The sequence below is a fragment of the Nyctereutes procyonoides genome, unplaced genomic scaffold, assembly GCF_905146905.1.
Source record: "Nyctereutes procyonoides isolate TBG_1078 unplaced genomic scaffold, NYPRO_anot_genome, whole genome shotgun sequence".
NCBI lineage: Eukaryota > Metazoa > Chordata > Mammalia > Carnivora > Canidae > Nyctereutes > Nyctereutes procyonoides.
In genome coordinates, this window is record NW_026575043.1 from 35,567,146 (window position 1) to 35,580,000 (window position 12,855).

Here is a 12,855-nt window from a genome sequence, read left to right on the forward strand (position 1 = left end):
AGCAATGTCCCGGGTTTTGCTGTGGAATGAGGTTTCAAGATCTGGGCAATGGCCTCTGCGGGCCCGCAATGAGCCTAGCTTAGAGGGAGACTATACAACATTGAGCAGCCCCCCACACCTGGCCCCATTTCCAAGGGTTACCCTGCCACAGAGGAACCCAGCCCAGTACTGCTGATCAAAATACACCTTTTCAACCTGAAAGTATTCAAAGGGGTCTGTCTTTAGGGTGTTTCTTTCAGAAACATTTAACAGTTTGGTATTTCTACTTAAGACAAACTTTTCTTTCAAATTTTGCAGAATCCTGAAAGTAGGAGCCAGGGAGTACATTTTCGCAGCATAGTTCTATATAAATATGGATTGGAATCACTTCCTGAAACTAATTTCCGGAGGTTTTACTACAAGGAAATGTGGACCTCTCAATAGGCACAGAAATACCTGGAGGAATGGGGCTCTGGCTGAGGGGGATGTCAAGAAAATCACTGTGGTGTGCTCTGCCCCTCAACTGTCTACCTGCAGGTCCCTGGAGTTCATCAGGAAGGCTATATACAGATGGGAAGAGAAAAGAATATAAAAAGTTAAGCAGGTATCATGCCCTAACTTGGGATGAGGCTGCTTGTTTTCTAGGACTTTTACCTGAAACCACTGAACGCTGGGTAGCTTGTGCTGAACAAATATTTAACAGAAGCCTTCAGATACAGGTGCCTAGAAGGGAAAACATCCAAGTTTTCCTTGGTGACAAAGTGTGGCAACTACTGTTTCATCTTCCAAAGGGGAACACAACACCAGCTGCTTCTCTTTTGGGTGGGGGTGGGGGCTAAGGGTGGGGAAGGGCCAATGCAAGACTTCTTTTTTGGTCAGCAAGGACAGGGGTGGGCTGCAAGACGCATCCCTGGAGGAGCACTGGTTATTTTTGTGTTTCACAGGCATCCACCAGGTGCTTAATTGCTTGGGAGGCTGATGTGGGCTGAGAGCCTGCAGGCAGCACTGAGGAGACACCGAAACACCAAAGCCGCCGCTGCCACCACCGGCTGATGCAAGTTTTATTGAGACAATGTACAAACAGGCCATGGAAACAAGGGTTCTGATGCCGGGACCAGTAACGTAAAATGAATACAAAAATAAAAAGGCACTAATCTGTTAAGAAAAGACACTCGATATTCTAAGAATATAAGTCATTTAATACTGTTAATTTTATAGCACAAAATAAAACAAGCTATGATCCCCAAAAATAATTTTAAAAGCTTACACAGAAAATATTATTGCCTGAAGTTTATGATCTTTAAGTTACAGGTCAAAAGTTTTGTGTTGTTGTTGTCATTTTAAAACACACAGTGAAGACCGTCTAGAAGCAAGGCCACTGTTCCTCCTGCAGAGACAAGGACCCTGTCTCAGGGAACTGTCCTTCTACTCCTTTAGAATATACAACCAGCTCAGTTTCCACACTGATAGCAGTTAACCAGGGACAGAGGTCTCTGGTCCCAGAGGGTGGAGTTTGAGGCAGAGCTCAGTGGTGTCCACAGAAAGCATTAGTCTTAGGTACTGTGTTAAAACAATCGAAAAGTCACTCATTTTAAGAGGTTAATGAACATAATATTAAAGGATTAAATTATAAACACCTGGCACAAAAACACATCATCCCTTTTCAAAAATAAAATGGTCATATTCCTCTGAGCAAACATTACAAGAGCAGGGGCCGTCTGCCTTGGCCTGTCTTGTCTGTAAACAGCTGTAAAAGAAAGCACGGAGCCAAGGATCCTTGAGCTCCAAGGAGGGGAGCAGCTGTCCTTCCCCCCCTTTCAGTTTTCCAACCATGAGCACAGGTGGTGTCTTGTATGGGTGATCAAAGTTGTCAAATGGCAGCTCGTCGACATGTGCTCCTCTTTAACCATGCCTCAGGTGGTACCACACCACAAAGAAATGACAAGGAGGACTCCTGTGTTGGAGGTCCTTTTCAGGATAAATAAGTTTTGAGTCAAACTGTCAATGCCCTTTAGTTCGTAATTTGTTCAGTTCCCAAGTGAGTTAATTTAACATCCAAATATTTTCTTAAGTGACACACAGTAGAGCAGAGCAAGTAGCAATAATGAACAATCCTAAAAGGAGACCAACCACGGAGGGAAGGCAGCTCCTCTGGAAGAAAAGCATCACTTTCTGAAACAGGAAGTTTTCCCCAATCACTGGGGAACCCAAGCACGAAGCTGAGGTGAGCGTGCTGTTTTTTGTCTATTTAGTGTGATGAAGAGAAATTCCCTGCCTGATAAAAAAACTAATAAGATCCTAAGTCAAAAAGGTACTACACTTTTGGCACATATCTGGAGAGTTCAGAACTCAAGACTCACCTTATTTCAGGCTCCGTCTCCTGGGCAGCCCTGGAGACATGTACATAGGTTGAAGTGACAAGCAGACTTATTATGAAGCCAAAGTAGGTTTGTGGTGTGTTCTGATTCTGAAGTGCTCCACATGAGGTGGGTCTTGTTATGGGTCAGCAGATAAGGCTGAAGGGAAGTCTTGCTTTCCAAAATGCCCACATACTTCCTGAGTACTCCGAACCAACTACTGTCACCAAAAGGTGCTAAGCCCCTCAGCTAAACTTGGTTTAAGAAAGCCTTAAGGTTTGTGCCCTCTCTGAACAAGGCACATAGCACATACTCCACCTTCTGTGGGACAACCCCTTTAGTACCGGGCCACTGGCTGCAAGGTGAACACTGTGTCCACGCAGGCAGAGGGAATTGCTGCCACATGTGTGCCCCTTACTGTGGGAGCTGGGGGGGCGGGGGGGGGGCTAAACTCAGAATAAGAGGCAACTACAATGGACAGGCACCTTCAGAGCAAGACGTGGTCACAGTGCTCACTGATTAGGGAGAGCAGACTGCATTTTTATCAGGAAAACCACAGACAGGTAGCCACAGTGATATTTTTTTCCAATTGGTCATTATTAACTTTGTCATGGGAACACTTCCAAGATTCTTTAATACGGCAGTTATCTACCTAATGGAATACTGATTTAAGGAGAGATTGAAAAAATGGCTGCTTTGCTGGTTCTGTCACCAGAATATATATATATATATACTGCTCTAATTCAAAACCTAAGACCCTTAGGAGACAGGGCCAGGGCTATAGCAGCCGCTCAGCAAATGATGCAGTCACTCACTCAGTAGGTGACTGCTATATTTCCAGGTCTGCTGTATTCATTCTGAGCTGAGGCATGTCTTCATCAGTTTCCAGAAGGGAGAGCAGACTGAACTGCATGAAGGTTCCAGAATCCTAGTCTGCTATGTACACCAGACAATGAATCAGCCACACCTTTGTACCAAGCTGGCTTGTATGAACAGCCCTCTTTTAGCTAACAAGGAAATGTTTACATCAAATTGCTAAATCGCTAATGGTTCTCCCAAGTCACTAAAATCTTAGACATCAGATGCATTAACCAATTTCCAGAACTTGAACTTTCTTTGCCTGGGAGCGTCTCAGACACAGAGACTGGGGAACCAGTATTAGCAGCACCATCTTTCTCTGGCAGCTTTGTGAGCTTGGCCTGCAGCAGCGAGGAGTGAGCCTCAGTGAGTAGAATTTAAAGATTCATTAATGAAGTCAATGATTCTATGAACAACCTCACTTTTTAAAGAAATTTAATTCCTATACCTTAAAGGGGTGTATTCACTGAAACACTGGACAGAAAACTAGCCAAGTGCTTTCCCCCATTGTTCCTGTCATCACTGACAAAGTAAGCAAAGCCTTCCCCAAATCACCCCCTACTCTGGTGCTTTTGGGGAAAACGTAATCCAAGGAGCCAGGCACACAAGCTTGGCACATTACAACTGACTTTTGTGGGTTGTTTACTACATGGCAAAACAGGTACAACTGGCAGCCAAGACAATAAAGGCCTCTGCTTCAGGGTTGTGTTTTGTTTTGTTTTTCCATATTCCTTTAGTTACAGCAGCTTCAGTTTGGGAAGCTCAGAGGCACGTGTCATTCCTTACAATATCACAAAAATCCAACCTGCTACTTAAAAACCTGTTCAGAACACACAAGTCTAATTAAGTCTTCCAAAACCAAACGAAAGGAAAAAAGAAGAGCCAGATTTGGGGAGTTTAGGACAGAATTCCCTCTTCTTTAAGGTTCATTTGCTCTGTTCTTCAAAGGAAAAACAAAACGGCGACTGAACCATTGCTTTGTGGAACAGCAACGTGCAATGTCTCACCATGGCCTCAAGCTCCATCTGATGAACATGACAGAATCAGTCACAAGTACAAACAGGGCAGTGACGAGAAGACCGACCCTTTCCTCATCAACTTCTCTCCACTTGTGTGCTTCCACCAGTATATCCAGTTTATGATCCAAAAGAACTCTAATATCTGCTACTCTTTGACAATACGACTATGATACAAATGCCGAGGCAGCCACTGTGCATTCCAAATGTGTATGAGAGACCGCCACTCTGCAGAAAGCTGGACATCGGCAATGCAGTGTAACTTGCCTATGAGAGAGAATGCTTTCCCACTTCAAAGGAGACTATGACAGGCAGAACAAGGAAGCAGCAGGAAACAGGCAACAGCAATCACTCGTTTTCATCAGGGTTTTGAGGGTCAATGATTTTGACATGCGTAAAGGGGAAAAGCCCTTTGCGCCCATTCACTTCGCCTTCCCATTGGCCATTTATATTCATCCTTGTGACTTTCACAATGTCACCAACCTGTAAGGATGGAGAAAGAAGACACAGTCAGCATTTTCTCTGCAAACTAAAAAAAAAAAAAAGTTTAACCCATACACACTGCTGTTCTATCCAAAGGAACCTACAGAATTTTTAAAGTTTTTTCTTGGGGGGGGGGGTGCATAAACCTAAAATCAAGCAGTGCCAAAGACACAATGTGGGGGGACCTGGGTGGCCAGTGGTTGAGAATCTGCCATCAGCTCAGACTGTGATCCTGGGGTCCTGGGATCGAGTTCGGCATCAGGCTCCCAACAGGGAGCCTGCTTCTCCCTCTGCTTCTGTCTCTGCCTCTTTCTCTCTGTGTCTCTAATGAAGAAATAAAAATCTTAGAAAAAAACAAAACAAAACAAAACAAAACAAAGACACAAGATGCTACCATAAGCGTGCTGTCCTCCTCAGCTGGTGAGAATGTGTATTAAGTGAAGGACCTTCTGAGCACAAAAGCAACCTTTTTTCTCCCTATGTCAGTTATTAATTCCCAACAGGAAAGAAATGAACACTTAACTACTCTCTCAGGATGGTTGAAGTGAAATCACACAAAAAAAGGGTATTAAAAAAAAATCTATCTCCACCCTAATTTACATGGGGTGGAAATGCTGTCACCAACAAGACCTCAGTTACCAAGCCACACTCCCCTCTCCTGCCCCAGGCAGCAATAATGTCTCCCTGATTTGTCCATTGCCTGCCCCTCTGTGGGGCCATCAGAGGGAAAGGAAGCCCAACTCTGGGAATTTATCTTTTTCGGCCTACTTTAAACTTCAGGGTGGGAGGAATTCTATCTATTGTGAGAGGACAGGCACCAGTTAGGGACTGCTCCACTCATTAAGGAGAAGGCAGGAATTTTGTTTTGGAAGTGGTTTTCAAATTGTTCTGGAGACCCACAGAACTCTAGGGAGGTATTTTAAGGGCCCAACAAGTGTCTGGGCTTTCAACTTTTTAAACCTTTATTTATAAAGTTATAATAGAAAAAAGTATACTGAAATGCACCACTGCTAAACTAACCTGTGCTGCCTGCTACCTGCTTTTCATGCGGATCTCCCTTGGAATGAAACTGCTTTCATCATGTATTTGACTGAAGACTCCTCCCAAATGACAAGGTAAAGGTTAAAAGATTCCTATCACTGCTCCAACAACACACATTCAGAAATAACCTGGGTGAAGTGGATATCAGATGCATCTGTCATTCATATTATTTCCAATTTTTCCTGCCCATTCTAACAGTTAACTGTCCTGACTTTTTAGCAAATTTTTAGAAATCTCAACTTTAATTTTTTTTTTTAACTTTAAAAATTTCATTGGGAAAAAAGGGTCTTCTGCTAAAACTATGGTCCAGCAAGCTTGACTACTAGCCTGGATTCCAAAGGGGACAAGGCAGCTTTAGAAGTCCACCGGCACACAGCTCTGCTGGCACACTTCGTGTGAAGTATGCCAGAATGGCTTTGCTGCCATTCGTGTGAAGGCTGACCTCCTTCCTCCTGCCCCATCCCTGCTCCAACCCCCTGAAGCACAGAGGCGTTGGGCCCAGCCCCATTGCCTCTCTTGGTTACCAGGGAGGTCAATGCCCTCTGAGGAAAAGGAGGTATGTTTTCTGAGGCAAATATGAAAGTCATTTGGATTAGTTTATAAGATGGCTAAGACTCAAGCAGAAACACTAAAATCCAGTAATGTGGTTGTTTAAACATAGGTATCTATAAAACAGAACAAAACAAGAAACAAAAAGCTAAAAGAAAAGGGATGCCTGGGTGGCTCAGCTGTTTGGGGGTCTGACTCTTGGTTTCAGCTCAGGTCATGAACCCAGGGTCCTGGGATCGAGCCCTGCATTGGGCTCCCTGCTTGTGGGGTGTCTGCTTCTCCCTCTCCCTCTGCTAGTGCACGCTATCTCTCTCAAATAAATGAATGTCTTTAAAATAAACAATTCCTCAAAAACCAAACCAAACAAACAAAAAAAAAGGTAAGGTGCATAAAATGAGGAAAACTTCAATTAACAGAGACCTAAACTCTAGACTCCAACACCTATTTAGACCATGGTCCAAACAGAAGATCAGCCCTTTCTTTTTAAGATTTTATTTATCCATTGTGGGGGGGTGGGTGGGCACCAGCGACAGTGAGCAGTGAGGGAAAGGGAGAGAAAATGAAGCTGACTGAGCACAGAGCCTGACATGGGGCTTGATCTCCCAACTCTAAGATCACGACCTCAGCTGAAACCAAGAGTTGAATGCTTAACCAACTGCACCACCCAGGCAACCCAAGATCAGCCATTTCTAAGACAGCATCAAGAAATTTATAGGGGGGTTTACAGACATGTTGCCCCAAGATTTTATTTATGAGATAGAGAGCACACGAGCAGAGTGAGAGGCAGAAGGAGAAAAGACTCCCCGCTGGGAAGAGAGCCTGATCCCAGGACTCCAGGATCATGACGAGAGGTGGAGGCAGATGCCCAACCCACTGAACCATCCAGGCACCCCCAGGCCTGTTTTGTTTTGTTTTGTTTTTCAATTCAATGGACACCATGAGTCAGGGACCCATTTTCACAGAGGTTTTCACCTGCAGAGCTTCTTCAGAGTTGTTATTATTACTCTTGATCCCCAATGTACACTAACGTTTTATAAGGCAAGGCAGGCTGACACAACAGATCTAAGAGTCTGAACCTCTCCAACATCACAAAGTGCTGGTTTATCACAAAGCAGAGGTAAAAACCAAGGAGCATCCAAGTGCTGGTCATCTGTGTTCTTGCCACCTTGCAGAGTGTAAAGGCAGCATGGCCTACCTGTGCCTAGGACCACTCAACCTTCCACTTTCAGCCTCTTCTCACCGAGACACTCACTGCTTTTAATGGTCTATCTTCACAACTTCCCCTCGTGATTGCAGACTGACTGCTCTGAATTTTCTACCTCTCTGCTCTCCATTTTTTATTCTACCATTCTACTTGTGATTCTCCAAATCTACCGAGAAATAAAAATGCAGTCACTATATTTAGGTGGAAAATAGCACTATTAACAAATGAAACCTCTCACACCTTGTGGAAACCAGCTTGAACACTTGACAAATGAAAATGGGAAAACAGAACTTTAAAACCATGAGGCTCCCTGGTTATTACACAGTATAAATTCAGTTTTTTTAAAAAAATTGCCAGGATCCCTGGGTGGCACAGCGGTTTGGCGCCTGCCTTTGGCCCAGGGAGCGATCCTGGAGACCCAGGATCGAATCCCACGTCGGGCTCCCAGTGCATGGAGCCTGCTTCTCCCTCTGCCTAGGTCTCTGTGCCTCTCTCTCTCTCTCTCTCTGACTATCATAAATAAATTTAAAAAATTAAAAAAAAATTGCCCTAGTAAGTTCCTTTCTAAATTGTGACTCAAATGCCTCTATAGGAGCACCACTAATTCAACTCCATGGTAAGATGCCTTATAAAGAGTTATCTAGTAATTAAGAATTAGATTTTGGGGTGCCTGGGTGGCTGTCATTTAAGAATCCAACTCCTGATTTCAGCTCAGGTCGTGATCTCAGGGTCATGAAAATCGAGCCCTGTGTCAGACTCTGCACTCAGCACAGAGTCGGCCTGAGATTTTCTTTTCTCTCTCTGCCCTCCAAACCCCTACCCTACTCATGTGCACATGCTCTCTCTAAAATAAAATAGATATAAATAAATAAATAAATAAATAAATAAATAAATAAATAAATAAAATAGATAAATCTTAAAAAGAATTAGATTCTTAAAATCTTTTATTTATTTTTAAAAGTAGGCTCTAGGTCCAATATAGGGCTTGAACTCATGACCCTGAGACCAAGAGTTGCATATTCTCTTGCAATATGGTAAGAAGTTCTGAGACAAAATAAAATGTACTATAGCATTCATATTTTTGTAGTCAAGTGCTAGATATATATATAGGAGAAAGACAAGGCGTAAAAAGCCAACTACATGTATTTATAGATTAGCAGATTATTACAAATTATTTTCAAACTCATGTCACAGGCTCAACAGAAATAATTCAGTTAGTCGAACAATTAAATTTTCTTTTTAAAGATTTTATTTATTCAAGAGAGGCACACACACACACACACACACACACATACACACACACAGAGACAGAGAGAGAGAGAGAGAGAGGCAGAGACACAGGCAGAGGGAGAAGCAGGCTCCATGCAGGAAGCCCAACGTGGGACTCAATCCCGGGACTCAAGGATCACGCCCTGGGCCAAAAGGAGGCACTAAACCGCTGAGCCACCCAGGGATCCCGAACAATTAAAATTTAAAGGGAAAGACCAATAATTCTATTTTTGAGATTTGCAATAAAATTTAAGTTGGCCCTTTCACAAGGATGGCGCCAAAGGCGAAGAAGGAAGCCCCTGCCCCTCCCAAAGCCAAAGCCAAAGCAAAGGCTTTGAAAGCTAAGAAAGCGGTGCTGAAAGGCATGCAGTCACCAAAAAAAAGATCCATGTGTCACCTACATTCCAACGACCCAAGACCCTGCTGTCTTTAAGGCAGCCCAAATATCCTCAAAAGAGCGCCCCCAGGAGAAACAAGCTTGATCACTATGCCATCATCAAGTTGCCCCTGACTACTGAGTCAGCCATGAAGAAAACAGAAGACAACAACACACTTGTGTTCATTGTGGATATAAAGGCCAATGAGCACCAGATCAAACAGGCTGTGAAGAAGCTCTATGACATTGATATGGCCAAGGTCAACACCTTGATCAGGCCTGATGGAGAGAAGAAAGCATATGTTTGACTGGCTCCTGACTATGATGCTTTGGATGTTGCCAACAAAATTGGGATCATCTAAAAGGAGTCCAGCTGGCTATAAATCTAAATACAAATTTTTTCACCATAAAAGAAAATTAAGTTGTAAAAAATATTAATTTGTAAAGTACCCAGTGGAAAAAAAATTACAAATGAAAAGACACGCTTCTCTGATTTTTGTCTTAAAAGGAAATAATAATTTGATGGATAAAATAGATTTTTTTTTTAAGATTTATTTATTTCTTCAGAGAAAGCGAGAGAGAGGCAGAGACACAGGCAGAGGGAGAAGCAGCCTCCATGCAGGAAGCCTGACGTGGGACTCAATCCTGGATCTCCAGGATCACACCCCGGGCTGCAGGCGGCGCTAAACCGCTGCACCACCGGGGCTGCCCCCGAATAGATAAGATTTAAATAATAAAAATTAAGGACGCCTGGGTGGCTCAGTGGTTGAGCGTCTACCTTCGGCCCAGGGCATGATCCCAGGGTTCTGGGATCAAGTCCCGTACTGAACTTCCTGCGAGGAGTCTGCTTCTCCCTCTGCCTCTATCTCTGCCCCCTCTCTGTCTCTCTCATGAATAAATAAATAAAATCTATTAAAAAATAGTAATAAAAACTAAATTTTAAATATTTGGGACATACTAAAGACTTCTGAAATATAGATTGTTTTATGATTGATTAGTGCCTGGAGTCCAAGTATTGCTCTTTCTCCAAATCATAATATTTTAATTTATAGATAGTAGAAAACGTTTTTCTTATTCATACGTGGGGAAAATCATACCAATTTAAGAAAAATTTCATGTTCCTTTATAGAAAGCGGACCAAGTAATTATTATGAGAGAGAGAGAGAGAATATGCTAGTGCACGCACACCAGAGAGAAAGCACTCACCTGGGGGGTGGGGGGCGGGAGAGGAGGAAAGAGAATCTTAAGCATGCTCCACGCCCAGTTTAGAGCCTGACATAGGACTCTAACTCACAACCCTGAGATCATGACCTGAGTCAAAATCAAGAGTTGGTCATTTAACTGACTGAGCCACTCAGGTGTCCCTTTTGAGCCTTTTTCAGTGCAGGAACCTGCTATCTCATGTTTGGAGCACAAGGAGGCTAAGGAGATGAAGAGCTTCACTGTCTGGCCTTTCTCTCCAATATACAACATTCTTTACCTCCCTTTGACCCAAGAAAACAGACTGCCTCTGGCTTTATTTTTAGAATAATGAAATAGGGGGATGCCTGGGTAGCTCAGCGTCTGCCTTTGGCTCAGGGTATGACCCCAGAGTCCCGGGATCAAGTCCCACATCAGGCTCCCTGCATGGAGCCTGCTTCTCCCTCTCCCTGTGCCTCTCTCATGAATAAATAAAATCTTAAAAATAATAAAAATAGGGATCCCTGGGTGGCGCAGCGGTTTGGCGCTTGCCTTTGGCCCAGGGCGCGATCCTGGAGACCCGGGATCGAATCCCACGTCGGGCTCCCGGTGCATGGAACCTGCTTCTCCCTCTGCCTGTGTCTCTGCCTCTCTCTCTCTCTCACTGTGTGACTATCATAAATAAATAAAAATTAAAAAAATAATAATAAAAATAAAATAAAATAATGAAATAGGAGAGCACCTGGGTGGTTCAGTTGGGTGTCAGACTCTGTTTTAGTTCAAGTCATGATCTCATGGCTCCGTGCTTGGGGCATCTGGTTCCCTTTGGTCTGCTTAAGGATTCTCACCCTCTGCCATTCCCCATGCTCCCCCCCCCAAATAAATAAATAAATCTTTTTAAAAAAATGATATAGGGATCCCTGGGTGGCGCAGCGGTTTGGCGCCTGCCTTTGGCCCAGGGCACGATCCTGGAGACCCAGGATCGAATCCCACGTCGGGCTCCCGGTGCATGGAGCCTGCTTCTCCCTCTGCCTGTGTCTCTGCCTCTCTCTCTCTCTGTGTGTGTGTGTGACTATCATAAATAAATAAAAATTAAAAAAAATTTTTAAAAAATGATATAAAGAAAATCATGGATAGAAAGCTACTGGTATTCAACGTGGATGGAACTGGAGGGTATTGTGCTGAGTGAAGTAAGTCCATCGGAGAAGGACAAACGGTGTATGTTCTCATTCATTTGGGGAATATGAATAATAGTGAAAGGGAATATAAGGGAAGGGAGAAGAAATGTGTGGGAAATATCAGAAAGGGAGACAGAACATAAAGACTCCTAACTCTGGGAAACGAACTAGGGGTGGTGGAAGGGGAGGAGGGCGGGGGGTGGGGGTGAATGGGTGACGGGCACTGAGGGGGACACTTGACGGGATGAGCACTGGGTGTTATTCTGTATGTTGGTAAATTGAACACCAACAAAAATTAATTTATTAAAAAAAAAAGAAAGAAAGCTACTGGTATTCTAAATTAACTTCTAGTTACTGTTAATGATCACAAAGAAAATACAATTAATGTATTAAAATAACTATACAACAAGGCAAGGACAAGTAAGAGAATGTGTAGGTATAAACGTGTAGGAGAATTCTGTGACGAAAATTCTGTGACGAAAGAGGGGACCCAGGTGAGCAAACACCCAGGTAGACTCTGTACAAAGGACGATGGCTTCAGGGCACCTGGGCAGTCTGTAGGTAGTGAGCTGGCTCTCAGAGCCAGATCCAGTTCTGCCAAGATGTTACATGAGGAAAAAAAAAAGGCTAAGGCAAAAATGAGCTGAAACTGAAAACAAAGCTACTGTTTGAGGTTGATGAGTGTTATTGACAGATAATGGGCCCAGCAACTTAAGTTTTCGTTAGGTCACTCATTTGATGTCCTACAAAAAATACTTTGGAATTTTGTCATTTTATCTATGCTTTCTCTATCTTCAACTGGACTCCAGGTGCCCAGAGAGCATACATTTTGCCTGAAGTCTGTAATCTTAGCCTGCCCTGGCTGATGTTTGATAAATATGAAAGCAAACAAAGTCTTACTTTCCTGAAAACCTGGCCTGGAGCAGCCTTCTTCCACATCTTCGGTGAGTGCACCCCTCCAGCCTGGGGGCAAGGAATATGCTCTGACCCCAGGTTAATGCCTCCTCCCTGGTTTTCCTAGCCTCTCACTACCTGGCTTTATCAGTGTAGCCATCTTACCTTGATCTGTCTTCTATCATCTAATGTCACCCAGCCCAATCAGCCCAATTCCCAATCATTCTGCTCTCCTACAGCCAGAACCTACCTACCACACTCTGGCTATTGCTCCCACCATTTCATCATCAAGGAATACCTGCTGGTCCAAAGTTAGCAACACCAAGTCCAGTTCTCTACCTCTGATGTTTCATGGCACCTAATGTGGGAGACTTCACCTGCCCTTTTCACTCTCTGCTGCTCAGCTCTCCATTTTTGCGGTATTGTATAATATAACACTACTGTCAGGGGGGTACTTCCCATATGCATTTGT

At 43.6% G+C, this 12,855-nt stretch overlaps 1 protein-coding gene across 1 annotated transcript in view; it reads right to left on the reverse strand.

The window, feature by feature from the left end:
- Window positions 1-1,008: 1,008 nt before the first annotated feature.
- Window positions 1,009-12,855, reverse strand: part of CRKL (CRK like proto-oncogene, adaptor protein) — a 40,550-nt gene continuing 28,703 nt past the window's right edge. Inside the window, exon 3 of the mRNA XM_055323058.1 lies at window positions 1,009-4,693. Within this exon, the coding sequence (XP_055179033.1) occupies window positions 4,559-4,693 (135 nt within the window). The 3' untranslated portion in view covers window positions 1,009-4,558. The remainder of the gene's footprint in view (window positions 4,694-12,855) is intronic.